At 30.4% G+C, this 19,426-nt stretch overlaps 1 protein-coding gene across 1 annotated transcript in view; it reads left to right on the top strand.

Annotated features, from left to right (window-relative positions):
- The window catches only part of jar (Myosin heavy chain 95F jaguar), a 52,935-nt gene extending 36,413 nt beyond the window's left edge, over positions 1-16,522 (top strand). Inside the window, exons 17-26 of the mRNA XM_067268949.1 lie at positions 606-696; positions 1,905-2,055; positions 3,972-4,189; positions 5,224-5,302; positions 6,508-6,557; positions 7,482-7,589; positions 8,890-8,993; positions 10,825-10,956; positions 11,678-11,863; positions 12,020-16,522. Coding sequence (XP_067125050.1) covers positions 606-696; positions 1,905-2,055; positions 3,972-4,189; positions 5,224-5,302; positions 6,508-6,557; positions 7,482-7,589; positions 8,890-8,993; positions 10,825-10,956; positions 11,678-11,863; positions 12,020-12,171 — 1,271 coding nt within the window. The 3' untranslated portion in view covers positions 12,172-16,522. The remainder of the gene's footprint in view (positions 1-605; positions 697-1,904; positions 2,056-3,971; positions 4,190-5,223; positions 5,303-6,507; positions 6,558-7,481; positions 7,590-8,889; positions 8,994-10,824; positions 10,957-11,677; positions 11,864-12,019) is intronic.
- The last annotated feature ends 2,904 nt before the right edge of the window (positions 16,523-19,426 follow it).

Here is a 19,426-nt window from a genome sequence, read left to right on the forward strand (position 1 = left end):
GATGATGATGTCCTAAATGCAAATAAATGTGGTTGCTACTTTGTGAGAGATCTTTGTTATGCTTTCACACAAATGTGGCCAGGAGTTATTTTCTATAGCTGCAAATATTGCCACGATATACATTACGATAACCCCTGATTTAGATAATGTATCATATTTTAAGGCACGAGATGCACTCCCTTTCAGTAAAGAATATTTAGGGGAAAAAGTATTTAGTGTATTTATCTGAAGCCTGTTGAAGGCTATTGATCTTACGCACCATAAAATACAGTATATATATTTTAGAGGCTAAGAATGTAATTGCGGAATTTGGAATTTTATTTGTAAATTATAAAATTAAATAACTTATTATATTTTCACAATTTTAATTAGAATTTAATTCATTATATAAGTTCATTACTGTTTAATTTGCAACTTACTATGGTCAATTGCATTTGTAATCAAGTATCGTAATGATAATTTATCACCATTTTAGTTATTTTTTTGCTCTGAATTTATTTATTTATATATTTAGAAAGTAAATAACGTAATTATATGATGCTCTAAATAAAGTTATATGAATAAATTTGAATGTTTATTTATAATTATGTATATGTTTTTTACAGTAAAAAATAAAGTATTATACAGAAGAGCAAATCTTATAATTATTCAAAAAACTGTAAAAATGCATCTCGCCAAAAAGAAATATCGTCCGAGGTGAGTTACTTATGAAAGTGAATATTCTCTGAATGTTGTGATTTGAATTTAAAAAATAATTATAAAGTTGTGTATTATGTTAAATTTATTAAAAAGTAAGTTGCTTGTTTCTCTGCGTTAAAAATGGCCAATGAATAAATATTAAAAACAAATTATGTTTAAATTAAAAGAATGTCAAGAAAGTTTAATATTTCATATCGATGATCTACATTGAAATAACCATAAGCCACAGGCTGTAAGTCACATACAAACCAGAAATTGATATTTCTGGCCTGTGTCAACTTTGTACCTGTTAAAATCCAAAAATACACAGGCTTTAACAGTAAAAAGTTATAAAATAGAAGTACACAGAAAAATTTAGTAGTAGATTCCTCATTTTTATTTTTTCCCGCTATAAAGAATGTCTAATCAGGAATTAGTTCACACACACACAATAAATTTCACGCAATTATTTTATTTACTAAAATGACTGATTAGTGACTTCGGTTAATAAATAGTAGTAATTATTATATTATAATTTTAATTGTGTGCATGCTACTATATAAATTAGTTATTAAAGTAATTTAAAAAGTTAATCATTTACCAAACTGCTGGTTTATTTGGGTTATAATGATCTATAAATACAGTAAAACCTTGTTGAGTTAGTAAGTTTAATATCCGACTTTCTCAAATTTTTCTGTAGTCGTAAATTTCCTGTTGTCAATATGTTTTTTGGGAATCTGTTTGCAGAATAATTACAAAATTGTATGCCTTTCATGACACCTTTGACCGTGTTGTGAAGGCGTGCTCTCATGTTCAAATCAGAATGCCCGTCACTTTGACGTGAGGTCATAATGACATTTCGTGATCGGCACATAGCTGTAGTGTTTGTTTATTTTAGTCATCTGCATTCGTGTGGAATGTAAAAGAATGAGGATCACAGATTATCAACGGGTGGAAGGAACAAGGAAAAATAGGTTTGAGTTAAAAGTACCAACAATTTCAATTCAACAAGATGGTATTATATGGAAAATTCTTAAGTTAACACACAGTTAAACTTAGAGAGACTTTACTGTAGTTAATTAGTAGCCTAGTTATGACCCAAAGAATCTGTCAGTTTAGATAATTATTATATATGATTAATTCTTATGGTTATTAATAATTAAGCTTAATTATTTATGTATGCATTAAAGAGATAACTTGCTTATCAAAATTATTCTACATCTTAGGTTTCTGGCAATCATGAAGATTAAAGCATTGCGGGAACAGTCAAAAAATATGTCGACCATCATTAATCAGCTGAAAAAGGATAAACAACAATCCGAAGCACAAGTTCGCAATTTAGAATTTCAAATGAACGATCTTATAAATACGATCAAGGTATTTAATTTTATAATTAAAATTATTTCTATTAGCTTGCAACAATTCATTATTTGAGGATAAAATTAATAGTCGTCTTCGGATGTTCCGACACACAACTTACTTCGGTTCAAATCTTGATAGCACATGATTATTTGATAGTGAACATTTAACTGCACACTCCAACCCAAAAGTTTGAAGATTGGGTTTGTTTTATAATTTTGGCATAATTTTAATGGTGGGTATCTAAAAGGAACATTTTTCGTATATAATGCTGTTTTATTTAAAAAAAAAACAATGCAAACCTGTAAAAAGTTATGCAAGGTGTAGGGGAAATGTCATCAAAAAGCACAAGTGCCAAAAGTAGTTTCTAAAATTTCATTCCTGGGATTTTTCATCTTCAAGTTGCACCAGTCTGGCTAGACATGAGAGATTTGTAACAACTAACTTAAGTGTTTATTCGACAATAATCCTTGTTACACAATGCAGGAAATTGCATTATTTAATATAGATATTTCCTTCCAGTAAAAATTTGCTTTTTATTTATACGGTAAAAATCATTTGGCTAACCCAATATTTTAAATACTAAAACACCTTTTAAAATTAGAAATTAAATAAACAATCTTAAAAAAAATTTAACAGCATCTCAAAATAATTTTAGCTGCTAGACCTCTAGTTCATTTAAACTCATGTGTGAAATATCTGTATTTTGTATACATGAGTTTAAATGATCCTAGATCAATTAAAGATGGTCAGACTGTTATCTTGTTTATTTATATATACAGTATATATATTTCTCTTAATACTGTACAGCCTATTACATATTTATTATTTTCATACACTACAAGGGAAATAATGATGATACTATAGACAACTAGGCATTATCATTATCTCTCAGTCTTCTGTGTGACTACTGTTACATATTATTATTTCTATTCCCCTACAATCATACAGAATAGACAGAAGTATAGCTTTGTGTTGTGCGAATGGAAACTTTTTAAAACCACATAACAGACTTCAGCCAATTGTAGAGAATGGCTGTTTTTGCAGTGCTACAATTGCCTGTGTGATATTGAAATCATCTGTGTGTAATCAGAACCATAAAAATTTATGCGTTAGAAAACTGTTATTGATTGATTTTCACTATTCATCTACACCTCTGCGTGTACTGTGCTATATACTGTTTTTTCTCCTTATTTCTACTGTCCTGTGTACTCTACAGTATCTGTGCCAGTTGCATAGATTAAAGAAGCTTCTGCATTTGTGAGATAAGGGAGGTATTTTGGATGATTTAATTTAATAAGAAGTCATTTGTTGATCTTTAATAAAAGCAAAAAACATGCATAGATTTGACAAGGGGATATAAACATCATTGGCAAGTAAGTATTCAAGTAAGAAATAGTAAAATATTCATGTTTAGGAAAAACTGTTGGTGTTGAATGATGCATTAAGATCATTGGTGGCAAAGAAATAACTTTGGGAGAAGCCACATCATCTGATTTTGAGTGTCAATGGTGTCCGGTAGTGTTAGTCGGTAACAAGAATATCTGGGCAAAATGTCATAATACAGTAAGTGGTCTCTAAATTCGTGACATATATCGAACAAAACTGAGAATTTATGTTAATGGCCAGTTAACAACATTCTTGCCCTTCAATGTTGGAAGTTAATGTTACAGACTTGCCATTGACATCATTGACCGTAACAATATTAATATAAATAACTATTAATTTACATATATTTATAAATATAAAATTAGATTTTAGGAAAATTTATGAAAATCAATAAATGTTATACAGCTAGTCTTACCGATATCGTCACTAAATAAGTATGAAATATTTTATTACCAGCGAGAATTTTTAATAACAGTTACTTTCAGTTTATTTTAAACCATTTGTGGGTTTTCCAACTTGTATAAACTAAATGTTATTTATTGCAGACAACAAATATTTCACCTTCAAAAATAGAAGAAAACTACAACCTTCTAACAAGGTCTATGAACGAGCAACTGGCAACTTTGAAGAAACAGCTGGAGCAACAGAAAATAGCAGAAGAACAGAAACGTTTGCGTTTAATACAGGAAGAAATAGAAAAAGAACGTATAAGAAAAGAAGAAGAAACAAGAAAGAAGAAAGAAGAGGGAGAACTCAGACAGAAGTTAGTTCTTTTTTCATTTCAATTTAGTTTGAAAATTTATTTTGATAACACAGAAAGGTTTCTGTTTGTGTATAGAAATATGCATTTGTGTGTTAATTTTATATTTTTAATCTTGTTGTCATAAATAATAAATAAAAATATGCAATTGAATTAAATAAATAAATAAGACAATCAGCTGACATTTTACTTTCAAGTTAATAGAATATTTTTTGAAGGAAATTTCGGTGGGTTCCTTTTTCATTCAATATATTCATTTCACCATACGTAATATAATTTTACTATAATAATTTTTCTTCTTCGTCTTGATGATTCTTGTATCTTGTTGGAATTGAATTGTTTTTAAAAATTGGAGTAGATTTAGAGTAAAATTAGATTATTCTTTACATTGATTTTGAATAGAAATTCTAAAATTTTACAAACTTTTATACAAGATTTTTTCAAATAAAACATATAAACACTTGAATATAAAATACATCAGTGCCACATGGATAAAACTATCGAATGCCAGTAATAGTTCCGAGTTTGCGTCCGACCAACGGATTGGCCATGAGGAGTCTTCCCGGTTTTCTTCACGTGTCTGACACCTAAATAGGGGTTCCTGTAGAGAATCCTTCTGGGACACAACCCTTACTGTGTTGCCTTATTCTATCAACCAAACCAAACTAAACTAAAAATTGATACTGAAAATAATTTTTGACACTATTAACAGTTGTATTAATGATGTTATCACTTGGCAGTATACATTACATACTTGAATTTTATTTTTTTAAACTATTCAAATTTTAGTTTTTCTCTCATTACATAAACTAATTTTTTAAATTCAGTTATAAACATTTTAGGAAGTTTTGGACCAGTTAATCTTAAAATTTTGCTATTTATTACTTTATTATAAATGATGGCTGTACAGTTTATATTTATCATACTTATAATGTACAGAATTTTAAAATAATTTATTTGAAAAGTTTTTATTCGACGAATATTGAGTGTATGATTATTTTACTTTGCGGCAATACCGACAAATTTATATTTTTTAGAAAAATTGAAATGGAAACGGTGAGAAAATTGGAAGACGAACGTGCCATACGATACGAAAAGGAACAAGAAAAATTACAGGTGAATATTTTAGATTTTTGTATTAAATTCATAATTATGGAATATAAAGTGATGGTGCTATTCATTAGAATTTATTTAAAAAATTATGCGATTATCGAGCAGTGAGGCGGCGGACTACCACTTCAGGGACCCGGGATAGAATCCGGACAAGTCAAAAAACTCCCGAGAATTTTTTAGGGAGATCCATCTGGATGCATTGGACTCTGTCCCTGGCTGCCTCATCACAGGGCTTGCTAAAAAAGTCCTCTCGGTGCCCGTGGGGTGGAAGGAGTTTAAAAAAAAAAAAGAAAAATGTATTACAAAAAGAATCTGGATTTTAAGTTATTACAATAAGAAGAGAAAAGGTTTTCAATCTAGATTCTTAAGAAATTTGATTGGTCGGCAATAGTAAATTGAATAAGATCAATTTTATTTTACAGAAATGCTTTCCTTACAGTAACTGTTCGAAATTCGATGCACTTCTCATTTACATTATTTTGATTCGACAAGTTTTTGATAAAATAAACCAATATTCTCCAATTAAAAGATTGTTGAATCTGCATTAAAATACACGATTGGTTTCGGAATTTTATACTTTCGGGATAAAATAGGACAGTGAAAATAAATCTTTTATGTCCAACAATTGTTTGAAGATTGAACAGACATTTTTGGCCAACTTCATTAGCCAAAAATGTTTGCTCAATTTACATCTTCCTTTTCAAGTTCTAAATTTGAAATAAAATTTAAAAAAAAAAGAATGTCGGTTACATTCAGATCTTTTATGCATACACACAGAAAATATACATATTGATGGCCTAGAGTGAAAAACTCATAATAAAAAATTTGCAATATTTCGGGAATGTGAAAAGCAGAATAAAAAATTTTGGGTTGAGACAATTAAAATGCTTAACAGTTTCGAAATATTGGCTTTAATAAAAGCCAAACAATTTCTGCAATGTTTGGTTTTTATTAATAGAAAAATATATACAAATTGGTATTTATTACAGTGCGCACTATTCGGTAGTTCTCTGTGTTTGAAATATCGGAAGTTTTCTGGCTTAAGAGTCGTATTATATGATGCCAGGAGCGGCTTAACCTAGCCTTTTGCCATTCCTAAAAAAACAAATCTGCACTAACCGATAACAATCCTGTTCGAAACAAGACCCAACTGTACTTCTGACATTAAATTCTTATTTATAAATATAATTTATTTATATTTATTCTAGGCTGCAATGGAAAGTGAGAAACTTAAAGAAGAAGCGGCAGAAATTAAAAGGTAAAGTTAATAATTTTGTATTTTTTCACGAAATTCTTCCATTCTTAAATGCGGAAAGCCATTTAAAAGAAATTAAATAAGCCTATGTCCAGTTTGTAAATTTACAAAAATTGAGATAGAATTTTGGTCACTTGTAAACATTTGTATCAATTGAAACTTTCCTCTTTGGCCTTTTACTGCTTCTGCGATTCTGCTAAGGAGAATCTTTTCATCTTATGAGTTTGCAAGCCTTTGCTCAGACATTCTTGTGTAAATTATTATTATTTTTAGACTCTGTGACATATGCCAGTTAATGTGTAGAAGTTTGTTATCCTTTTTTTTAAAGAAGTCAGATTTTTGAAGTACTTTCTTGTGTTATGCGATGCACAAAGGACCTTTCAAGTCAAAGTACTTTTGGCTTTGCTTCTTATCTGTACAATCTGTAATCTACAGTTCTGTAATAAATATTGAACTGCCATCATCAATAATACTGTCATTGATAGCCATTAATGACTGTATTTGGATGGCTGCAATAGTCGTTCTGGCTGGTCGAGTGGATAGGTGGCAGCCTGCCACTCTGGGAACTGGATTGAATCTGGATGGTTCGAAAAACCTGGAAATTTTTTGGAAGTGGTCCATTTGGATACGTCAGTTTCTGTCCCTTCCTACCCAGCCACTTCATTGCCAGTCTGGCAAAAACCAGTAACGAGCTTGCTAAAAAAGGCCCGCAGAGTGGAGATGAGTTTTAAAAAATTAAGCAATCAAAAACATATTTTAACATATAATTTAATATTATATTATTTAATTCTTCCTTTTAAATATTTATAACTTATTAAATGGTGAGAAATTGGAACTCAGCATTTCAGCTTGGCATGTTTGATATTATTAGTTCAAACTTTGCAAAAAATATGAAAGCAAATTTATATTGTAAATATTTGTGTTTAGACAGCAGCAGATAGAACAAGAATTGAGAGATCACGAATTGGCATTACGTCTTGCCCAAGACATGAACGGAGCAGTCGAAGAGGTCTGCACGCCTCCGTCTTTGCCACGGTAATTTAAATCAAAGTTTTATTTTTATATTTTTATTTCTTCTCAAAATATGCCAAATATATAATCAATGATTTAAATTTTAATTCTGTTTTTGTATTTTATAATGTGTATAAGCCGGTAAAAATTTTTGATCAAGAGAAGTTAGAAATACGGTTCTTTTATTAGTTATATATGTTACATTGCTTTTACTGTTTGTATTATTTTTTCTTCTCTTGGTGGTGATCATTTTTATATTAGCAATGATTAGTATGAAAATAAGGTTCCTAGATATATCTAAAGATTCTAGTTTGAGTAGAACTTGCAAGAATTTTCTTTTTGCTATATAATTATATATATATAAATTATTATTACTGAGAGAAGATGTATTTGACAGGGACAATCTGTCAAACAATTATCGGCGACAAGTCAGTAAGACTTGCTAACTTTGTCACTTAACTTTTGGCCTTAATATACAAATTTAAGAATTTGGAGATAAAATGATCGTAAAAGTGTTATCTCCTGTCAGGATTCTGACACGAGGCAAGAAAGTTAAATCACGTCTTGCCTCGTGAGATTAAAATTATTATAAATCCAAGAAATTTAGGGCTTTAACTAAACATTTGAGGGGGGAGAGCAGTGAGTAGGTGTTTGACCTTAAACTAAAATCACTCAACTTCTAATTTAACAAATATAAATATATTTAATAAACTAATCGAACAAAGAATACAAAATAGATATAATAAACATAACGTATAGATCATTGACCTTTCTAAATATACTTTCATCTAACTTATACCGAGAGAGAGTGAGTTTACAAAAATATTTAGTATAATACCTCTGAGACATATATATGTTCTTTCTCACTTCATGGAAGTGGATTAGGAGACCAAGCACAAACTTAAAGGTCATGACGAACTGATACAGTCACCTAGAGTCTGGCGCGTAAATCCCTTAAATACTTAAATTTCTCTCTAATGAGGAGTTTTTGTCATCTGATCACGAGTTGGTTTAGTTGGGCATTTAGTCATCGGATATGATATGAACTTTTTAAGGAAGTAAATGGTTGGGTAAGGAAATACAGTTTCCTTATCCTGTCTTAATTTCCCTCAAAAAGTGGAAAAATGTACAATTTTAATGTCGAAATATTACGTTGATTTTTTTAAAAATTTATAAAAATAAATGAATCTCATATTCAGATTCTCACATTACACAATGGGAATGAACTGTTTGTTGTTGTGAAATGTTTGATATACATTTAATTTTGTTTCCTTTATTATTTTATAAGATAATTAATAAAAATATTTATCGAAAAAACGTTTAGGTCTACGTTCGTTCAAAGGCAGAAACAACAACAAGCTAATCAGAAATTCGATCTTTCTAAGTGGAAGTATTCGGAACTTCGAGATGCCATCAACACATCTTGCGGTAAGTTATCTTTTGCATTTCAAGTAATACTTTAAAGTAATAAGATGGAATTATAATGGTAATAATAGAATTTTTGATGCAACTTCGAGTGGGAAGAGCTAGAATACAAATACTAGCATAAATGGATGTTTATTTTAGTATTTCTTTCTTGAGTGGTCAGTTGGCCAAGGTGGCTGTAGACCTACCACTCCAGGTTTCCAGGATCAAATCCTAGGGAATTTTTCTGGGATCAGTCCGTCCTGAATAGATCGGGGCCCCAAGGTTCTCTTGGTGTCCACAAGTAGAGAGAGGAAAAAACTATTTATCTTGGAATTCAGCTAGCACTACTTATCTACTTTTCCATCAAATTATGCAATAAACCTAGTTGTTACTCTAATTTTATTAATTAAGAGTGTATTTATATGATTTTGTATATGGTCGGTTCTTGACTTAAGATCATTTGTATTTACGACAGTCAAAACTAGCATGTTCTTAATACAATAGTAATTGTTTAACTGGATCATTAGTACACTGGTGTAACAATTAACTGTTTAATATAACATTGGGCAATAAACATACTCTATAACAATAACTGGAAGATTTATTCATGTTTAACCACAACTCACATTTGTATCATTAGTGTCCAGAGCACAAAAGAAAACTAATATTCTGCAAAACTGCTTCTCGGTTGGGATTCTCATTCCGATTTCAACTTTATAATTTGGTTAGATGATTTAATAATTAAAATAAAACCAATTCTGCGCAAAATATCTAATTGCTTTGAATGTGGTCGACTATCTGTATGTTTTTGTGAATCTTTGTTAATAAGATACTGTATCATAATTAATAAACAACCAAATAGAGATTTTGTTTTGTATTACAGTATACGCACACGACAGATCACAATATACATATGTACTGTACATAATAATATTTAGGCTAGTTAAATTTTTCAAATGTGAGATCAAATGAATACTAAACACCTTAGAAGGTTGAATGATAAGTTATTGATTTTGACTTATTATAAGGATTGATTCTATACTAAATTTATTGCTCAATATAGTAAAGATTTTGAATGGAAATCACGCGACATCTAATCAAGACCTGAAGTTTGTATATACAGAATTAACAACACAAATGTCTACTGTCCTTTTTGGGCAGCATTATCATACACAGAGAATCGAAGAGGAGAGTAATATACTGTTGAAAGTACTCGCTTAAATACATCTTTTCTGTAATGCCAATAGATGGTTGTGATGTTAATTCTGTATCATTGTTTGGAGTGAAATGTCTTCACATTTTATAAGTTTGTATGCACTTAGTCGGGACCTCTGGCCCCTAAGCTTTCCATATATTGTCTCAATTTTTATCTCTGTTCTCAAGATTAATGAAGAGTGGGATGGACGGCAGTGGGGGAATGTATAGGTATGCAATTTGAAAATTACAGCCCTGTTACCATTATTTATTACGTTTGACTTACGATGATGGAGTGAAACTCTGTCTGAAGTCGGGGACTGCTCTCATTTAAATTAACAATTTCTAATAAAATAAATTGTTAATTTAAATGCTCTTTAAAAGTATATTATTTACATAATATACTTTTAAAGAACTGCTTAAATAATTAATTTTGTATTTTTTTAATAGTATTATTCTTTATATGATATTAGTAATTATTCTATAAGTTATAATAGAAATGATATTAAGTGTTATGCTAGTTTTTAACTGTTTAATGCTCTTCCACTTTATTACTAACTAATTTTAAAATTTCATTTGATATTCCTCGATTAAACCTGCTTCTTAACCAATAAACAATTGAAAAATTAAAAATTTTAAACAAAGTTTTCTGTTACAGATTTAGAATTATTGGAAGCTTGTAGAGAAGAATTTCATAGACGACTTAAAAATTATCACGCTTGGAAAAGTAAAAATAATAAGAAGCGAAATGCTTTAGAAGAGAGAGCACCTTTGTCGATTACTAAACCTAGTAAGTGATTTTTTTAATACTTCAACAAAGTTTTGGTATTACATAGGGATAAAGCAAATAGGTTTTTTGCTCCATTCACTTCTGGATGGAAGTCTTTGCGATATTTTTTTTTTGTCATGGAGGTTTTCTTTGTGATCTTTGAAAAATTTCCTTCTACCACTTTGTATGACTATCTGCTACCTGTCGTTTATAACACACACACTCTTCAAATTCACTTAATTTTCTTCATAAACAATGATTTATACAGAAATTTCTCTTTATTTTTCAAAGTTATTTCTATATTTTATTACGTTACTATTCTCTCTATTTTTCACTACATTATTTGTAGTATGTTTACTATTCTCTATGTCAATAATCACAAAGATTGTATTGTTTGAAGAATTTTTATTGAAACAAAGTAAAGTTTTACTTTTGAATTATTCATTTTATTCTGTCTTAATCACATCCCTGTTTATCTTCTTTTCTTGGCTGTAATTTGATTTTTATTTTTTTTAACCGTGTAACTATGAGTTTATATTTTCTAAATGATTCTTGTCAAATCTTATATTTAGATGTTTATAGTGACTATTGAATGACTTTTTAATTTAATTATTTTACTTTACAGTAATATTTCTTGTAAGTTTATTTAAGTAATTGCATTCATCTGTGTACCTTTATATATAAATTAATTTTGGTTATAAGTTGTTACGAATTTTCAAAATTACTTTTATTATCATGCTAGGTGCTCCTCCGTTACCTCCCAGATCGTCGTCTCTACCCGAAAGTAAGCAGCGATATTTTCGTATACCATTTGTTAGACCTGGAATTCCCGGAGACAAAGGTTGGTGGTACGCTCACTTTGATGGTCAGTGGATCGCTCGCCAGATGGAATTGCATCCCAACAAAGCACCGATTTTGCTAGTGGCGGGTGAGTGCCATCATTTTAATCGTTTCTTATAACTTAAAAAAATAAAATTCATCTTTCACTGTTCAAAAACGTGACAGATTATCATTCAATAACCTTCATAAGTCAATTTTGTTGTAAATTATTTTATCTCTTATCGAAATTTAAATTTATTTTCAGGCAAAGATGACATGCAGATGTGCGAATTAAGCTTAGAAGAGACTGGCCTCGCCCGCAAGCGTGGAGCAGAGATACTCGAAAAAGAATTTGATTCTGAGTGGCAACGTCACGGAGGAATGGAATACGTCAAGACACCCAACAGGAAAAGATAACTAATGAAATTAGTTTGGCGTTCCTCGAAATACGCTCTAACGGTTTTAATAGTCACAATTAGATTTACACAGAACTTTCGTGATTGGTAAAATGCTTTGTAAAAAAAAAAACAAAAAAAAGTATATTTGTGTATTGTGCGATTTTAGTCACTGCCACTTGTTGCAAAATATTAATTATTTCGATTATTAATTTCACATGCATACAAACTTATCGATGAAAGACTTGCATACAGTATACCATGCATTTTTATATGGGAACAACATACTTGAGTTTTTGCCACTACATTGTAACAAGACTATTTTCATTTTTGTTTTATTGTACTATTTTTCTATAATTTTTTTGTATTTGGTTTTCATAATTCATCGCTACTTTTGATAAATCATTCCAGGTTGTGGTTATTTTTTTCGCTCGACACTCTGTGGCAGCTTTTTTCCTCATCCGAATACAACAGTTACTTCTATAAAGTAACAGTTTACCTTTAATTTAATAACAACAATTCACTAAAATTATCTGATAACTTAAGAAAACATTCATTATGGATATAATTTATACATTTATTACAAAGTTAATTTATAAACTTTTAGTACAAAATTCATTTTATATATCTGTAGATGTATTTGAGGCAGCTATCATTCAGACGGACCGAATATTGCATCCGCAAGCAGAATCTCTGAATGTTATCAAACTTCACATTCGTCTTGTGAATTACCTAAGTATTTTGAGACGAATTCAATTGCAATTAACGTAAATATCTCGTAAAAGTTGCATTTTATAAAATGTCAAACATTATACTATTTGACTTGATTTTTCTTTGCTATTAATATCGAAAAAGCTTGATCGAATCAGATCGTTCGTATTATGTAGAAAATGCTGTGGCTACGGGAGTTAGAATTTGTTGTACAGATATACATTTTTCTTGTTTATGTCCATTTAGCATGTTGATACAATGGCAATTTTTAGTTTTTCTCGAGTTTTTGCTCCATTTCATAACATCGTTCGCGAATATATTTGGTTCTGTTAATTTTACGAATGGTCATACGAGTTTATGTCTGTATTTTTTCGATTTTATTTTATATTTTTACTTGCATTCCTTACTTAGTGGAAAAAAAAATAAATCTTATTCATTCACAAATGAGAAAATTAATTGCCAGCAGAAAGACAAAACAGCATAATGTATATAGAAATAAGTTCCTTATATAATACATAACTTTACGTGTTTTATTATAGGTGACAAAATATTTAAATGTGTTTTAAAATAATTTACTTATTCTTTTATTAATATTACAAGAGTTATTGTATCGTAAATTATTATTATTCTAATTTAATTAGACGATTTGTCACATGTAAGCGTTCTCTGGAAAACGACTCCTACTTGAAATCACATTATACACAAGAAACGAATATGAATTTCAATCTGGCAAATTTTGCTGCCAGATTGGTTAAATATATTATTTTAATCCATTCTGTTTTCATTTCTTTAGTTTAAAGTTGAAATTTTTCAATTGCATAATTATCTTGGTATTGTTATGACCTGCAATTTGATTAAAAATAAGCAAATGTATAACTATGTCCTCACAAATGTCACAATAAGGTTATATTTATATTTTAATAAACAAGCATAGGGACAAAAAATGGTAAAATTTGCTTTCTAAGGATGACTGTTTGTTAATTTATTTGACTTTTTGATGAAATATTACAAATAAAATTACCCTTGCCTCGTATTGTGTCGTCAACAGTAAGGAATATTGTATTAGAGAAGCCCAAGAAAGTAACACAATACAAAAGTTTCAGAATTTTTCAGGCTTTAAAGCAGTTTTGGGGGGAACAGATATATTGATTTGTTCTTGGTCCTGTTTGTTGAAATTCAATTAATGTATAAATAGATTGCAAAAGACATTTTATTGGATTTATTGCGAGAGACAATGGGAATCATCCACAGTGTGATTAAAGATAATTACAGTATTTCTTCCCATATTAATTAATTTAGTTAGTTTTATTATAATTGTTCATTTGGAATTACTTATGATCGGTTAAACCCAATGTAACTACATTAGAAAATTTTAATTCAAAAGAAATAATTTAAAGACTGAAGTTTCTGGTGTCGAATTCACACAAAAGTATTTGATGATTTTAATCGATAGCTCTAAGGAAATGCATTTAATGGATAAATTTTTGGTTTTTTATTAATTAATTTCTTGTTTTAAATTTTCTTTTTTCGTCAATTTGAAGATTTATAACTTTATAATTTGATTCTTTGCACGTATCGAGTCGTATTTACTTTTTATTTGTCTTGTTTGGTCACATGATGCTGTTTCTGTATATTTCTAGCGACACAAACGTTACGGAAGATCCTCAAATGTAAATCTAAGTCAAGTTACTTTTCTTGGAGCAAAGACTTTAATTCTGTGGACCAAATGCCCATCGTTAAGGGACGATTCGACATCTTCTCTTGATCTTTATTTTGCTCTTTGACTTTTGAAAAGTGCTGAATTGTTCTACAGAGTGTTTTTTGCTCTGACAAAAATAGTCCAATTTAGATTTAAAATTACAGTTTTTACGCGAGTAATTCTTTCCTCTTGTCATAAACCAATTTTTATGGCTAACTAAACATAAATAAAGGAAATTTTACGCGGTAGATAACAAATTTAGATTCGAAGAAATATTTTTTATGGATTATTTTTAATATCAAATCAAAATTTTGTATCAATTAGTAGCGTCAAATTAATCAGTCTTCTGGTATCTGTGATTGTAAATAAGTGGAAAGACTTTTGTTCCTACAAGTGATATTTTTTTTCCTAAAATAATTTTGTGGGAATTGCAATTTTAGCCTTTCACTGTTAAAAGAAACAAATTAAAATGCTGTCGATCATAAAAACTAATTACTTTATTAATAAGTAGTCACTCAACATAATACATTTTGGTGAAGTTCCTATGGATAATTAAACTTTAACTGTAAAAAAAACTTTGTTTAAAATTTAACAATGGATCAAAAACAACAATTATTGTTTAATGAAGTGTCAAAATCCTTCATTATTGGTTTCGGATAGGTAAACTTTTGATTTTTCTGTCTTTAATTTTAGAAGCGATGCAATTTATTTCGTATTCAGGCATTTAAGCATTTAACTTGCTGCGATTTACACAAGTTTAATTACTATAACTTGTACTTTTCTATGGTGATATTTCGACTCTGTCGTAGACCCACCGTTTCATTCGATTCTACATTAAAAGTTATAGAGTTTTATAGTTTATATTAACAAAAATTGGTTAAAATAATAGACCCGAAGATAGATAATCAAACATAATTGAATTGATGCGCTTCCATTCGGGTTAAAAAGCTAGAAATTATAGTTTAATGTGAGACCAATTTAAAAATTCATATCTACAAGACATTTTGTCTTCCATTTTTTTAATTAGCTCTCCATACTTTATTTTTCTACCATTTTCCTTCATTCCTAAACACTTTCAATTATAAAATGCAATTTTGTATTCATTTGCATAAACGGTTAACAAATAATGGCAAAACAGTTACTCGAATAGTAACGTAAATCATGAAATGCTACACATTTTTCTGCGTAATGACGAGACAAAAGTTGTTTAACATATGATAAATGTATTATTTAGCATTCCACTTTACGCGTTTGTTTGTTTATCGCGTAAAAAATGTGCATTTTTGTAGAATTGTTAGAAGTTTTATTTCGTGTATACGCACGGCAATATTTGTATCCATTTTTTTTCTGTGTTTTTATGAATATTTTGTTAAGACAAATGACAAGCAGCAATTTGAATTGTTTTGATGAATTGTATCCATCATTCGTGAAATTTACTAGCTTAGATGATGATATATTATTTTGCCTAAGGAATTTTCTCTTCTAATTACGTTTGTGACATACAGATTAGCCATTGTCACTTCTTTTCCAGAGCTGCGACATCTTTCTTTACTTCTGTCGCGAATGCTCCTTTGTTTGCTTTTGTTGGAACTAATTCGTCAAAAGAATTCATTGATTTATTTGGACAAGAAGTCCAAAAACTCGTAGCCTAATTTGCGTGCTTAGTTTAAGGACCAGTGGCGTTACTATCAAAAAACCTACACCGGTCTGTTTAGTTTGCGAGTAAGCGAATCGAGTAGCGTGAAAGATACTATCCTACTGTGATTTATTAAAATTATGTGAATATGATTATTGTTAAATTTTATAAAAAATAAGAAAGGTTTAGTATATTTGTAGACAATTAAAGTATATTTTGCACATAAATTTTTTTTCTAATATATATATATATATATTTATATAATTAAGATGTATTTTTGGAAGAGGTGTATCTTAGAATTTTTCAATAAAGATTTCTATATTTTCATGCCACTACGATTCTATTTTTACAGTTCGGAAAGCCACACTGCATTTACGTCGTCTTAAGTTACCGAACGACGATCCAAATCGTGGCGCGGAATCGGAAACAAGGGAGAGGTACGTATACACTTCAGTTGATCTAAAACTCAATTTTGAGAATCATTAGTAATTGACCCTAGCGAGTACATAATACATTTACATTTTTGTTGTCATACACTTGGCATGTTTGTGTTGCTACTTGTATAATTTAAAATGATATGCTCGGCATAGTATTGCTCTTGTTTTGTAATCACGTAACTGTACTTTCTGTTGTGTTTACCACAGTTATATTGTCATATCTGTATTTATTTATAGAAGTTGAAACTTTAAATACACAAATACTGCATTAAATGTCATGCAATGTGATAGAAAGATTAAGAAGGGCTGTTGAAGTTTAAGAGCTTTGCTAGCTTCAATACTCTGTATAAGACAAAGATAATTTGAATTCTGTCTTCAAGTGAATCTAGGAGGAGGAGAAATCTGTAGGCTGCTGGCAATATTCTCAAGTCTTCATTTGCTGGTCCATTTGAGAAACCGCATGAGAATCTGCTTTTATGATACCGGAGCTAAGGAAATATATTTTTTTACCATTGGTAGCTAGCATGGCTACTTGTTATGTGGCTGCTCAAAAAGTTCTCAGTGTTGTGGTATAGCACTATAAATTAGTGGTAGGACTATGGAAATACTTTATTATGTTCAGAGTGCACACGTACACACTTGCCCCATTGATCCTGCCATTGTTGGAAGGCTTCTTTTGGAATTTCAAGAGTTTGGCTGTCACATTTGATTTGATATTCTACATGGTTGTGAAATGCATTTCCTCGAGACCATTTTTGGCATACAGAATGGCCAAAATTCACACAGAGCAAGATCTTACAAATATGGCAGTTGGGAAGTCTTTTTGTCAGCAAGGAATTGCTCTACGACGAGTAACAAGTGACTCCATGCATTATTGGAGGAAATGGCATGAGGGTGGCCACTCGTGCCCATTTCCTCTGAATTGCATCTTGCAACCCACACAAAACTTGCATAGAAACCACTAGGAACACTGTTGAGATTGTACAAACACATAAATGGTTTGGGAGGTCTGTACTTTCTGGACAATGGTCAAATTCCTGAATATTCCAAAAGAAGCCTTCTAATCATGCTTCAAACAGTGGCAGGATCAATGGGCCAAGTGTGATTGTGTTCCAAAAAAGGTAATTAGGTAAGCATTTCCATACCAATTCATACCATTATAGTGCCATACCACATTTCCGGGAACTTTTTGACCACCCATGTATATTGTTCCCCTAACAAAGCAGGGACTACTCTGCCATTCTACATGTCCTTTCCTTAGATTGTACAGTCTCCAAATGCTTCAACTTCTTCCTCTAAGGATTTATTTGTATTTAAAAAGAGACTGAGAACAAACTCATAACTTATTACTTTATAAAAGTAACGTGACAGCGAGCAATACTATTTCTATCATGAGGTCACGATAATCACAACAGCAAGGATTGTGATAAGCAACACGATCAACGTATACTTTTATGGGTGTGTTGATGACAACCTATTATTACATTGATAACTGTCAGTTAAGTAGCATTATCGATGCTTACGGTAAGCATAAAGAATGTTACTTTTTAATAAGAAGGCGAGTTACATAAAACAATACGAAACAATCTTATACATTGTTACATTTTATAGTAACAAAAGAAGCCTTGCAAAGATAATCGGATTGGTAGCAATAGCTACATTTTTCTGCCCGGAGATGGCACTTTCACGATAACATATTTACCGAGGTCAAGATGCCAATGTTCTTTATGGAGCCGCCACATTGGTTCCCTAGTCACTATAGATTTCGTACTCCGTATGGAGTTAGACAGACAACCGGCACGACTCTATTGTTAAAGGAAAAGCATGACACACAGAGGCAAACCACTACTAATTTGAGGCGTAGAGTATATATTTTAAATTAAATAAATTAAAAATTTCAGCCCCGCATTGTGACCTTGTCACAATAAATAAATTACTTGTTTCAACTGGGTTCATTTTAATGATGCATACTGCAAACATTTTAGAATAGGTATTGCATTCATATACTGGATTTTTTTTCTTATTGAATTTATTCAAGCAATTGTGTGGCTGTTGTTCCTGATAAAGGGAAACATCAACTAGAAGAGGAAAATAATTTTCTGTAGTCTACTAAGCAAGTAATCATTACACAGGTCTGCAAGTAAAAAACTGCATAGGATTTTTATACATTTTCTTATAGATTTTAACTTGGTAAAAACGAAAAAGAAATACCTAAAATGTTCCATCTTGTCAATTTTTTTCTGTTACACTCAAGTTTTTGTTTATATTCAGCGTAAAATTCCTAGTTAACGTAAAATTTAGTATTCTTTTTTTTCTGTTAGAAAATGGCCTTAGAACGAAGACTTCTCGCATTAATTCTATCAATTATAGCTGGGCTTGGCAATAAATAAGTAAAAAATGTCAATGGTTGAAGAGAGTAGTGGTGGGGGGATGTGGGTTAAGTAGTTTTAGCATTAGGAGAAAGGTTGCATGATAATGTAGAAACAGGTTAAAAGGTGATAGTGAGTAATGCTAAATAATTCGAGGTGACATTGAGCATGTTTCGACATGTTATCTGGGATACTAGGAAAAAAATAAGCCATCTGCTGTTGGATTAGATCGTGTTTCAACAAGCTAAATAAGTTCAGTATCTCGCTGGCCATCAAATGCCACACTCGGTTTATATCCAGCATTCGAACGCTACTGTGCTTGCATTTTTATTTCTGTAATATGGCTTGCGGAGGTTGTGTAATTTCGCCCAACAGCTTCTGTTATGTTTGTGGTGAATACACAGTGAAAAGTCAACAAAGAAACA

Source organism: Centruroides vittatus, unplaced genomic scaffold (genome assembly GCF_030686945.1).
Source record: "Centruroides vittatus isolate TY-2023 unplaced genomic scaffold, ASM3068694v2 contig_1078, whole genome shotgun sequence".
Classification (NCBI taxonomy): domain Eukaryota; kingdom Metazoa; phylum Arthropoda; class Arachnida; order Scorpiones; family Buthidae; genus Centruroides; species Centruroides vittatus.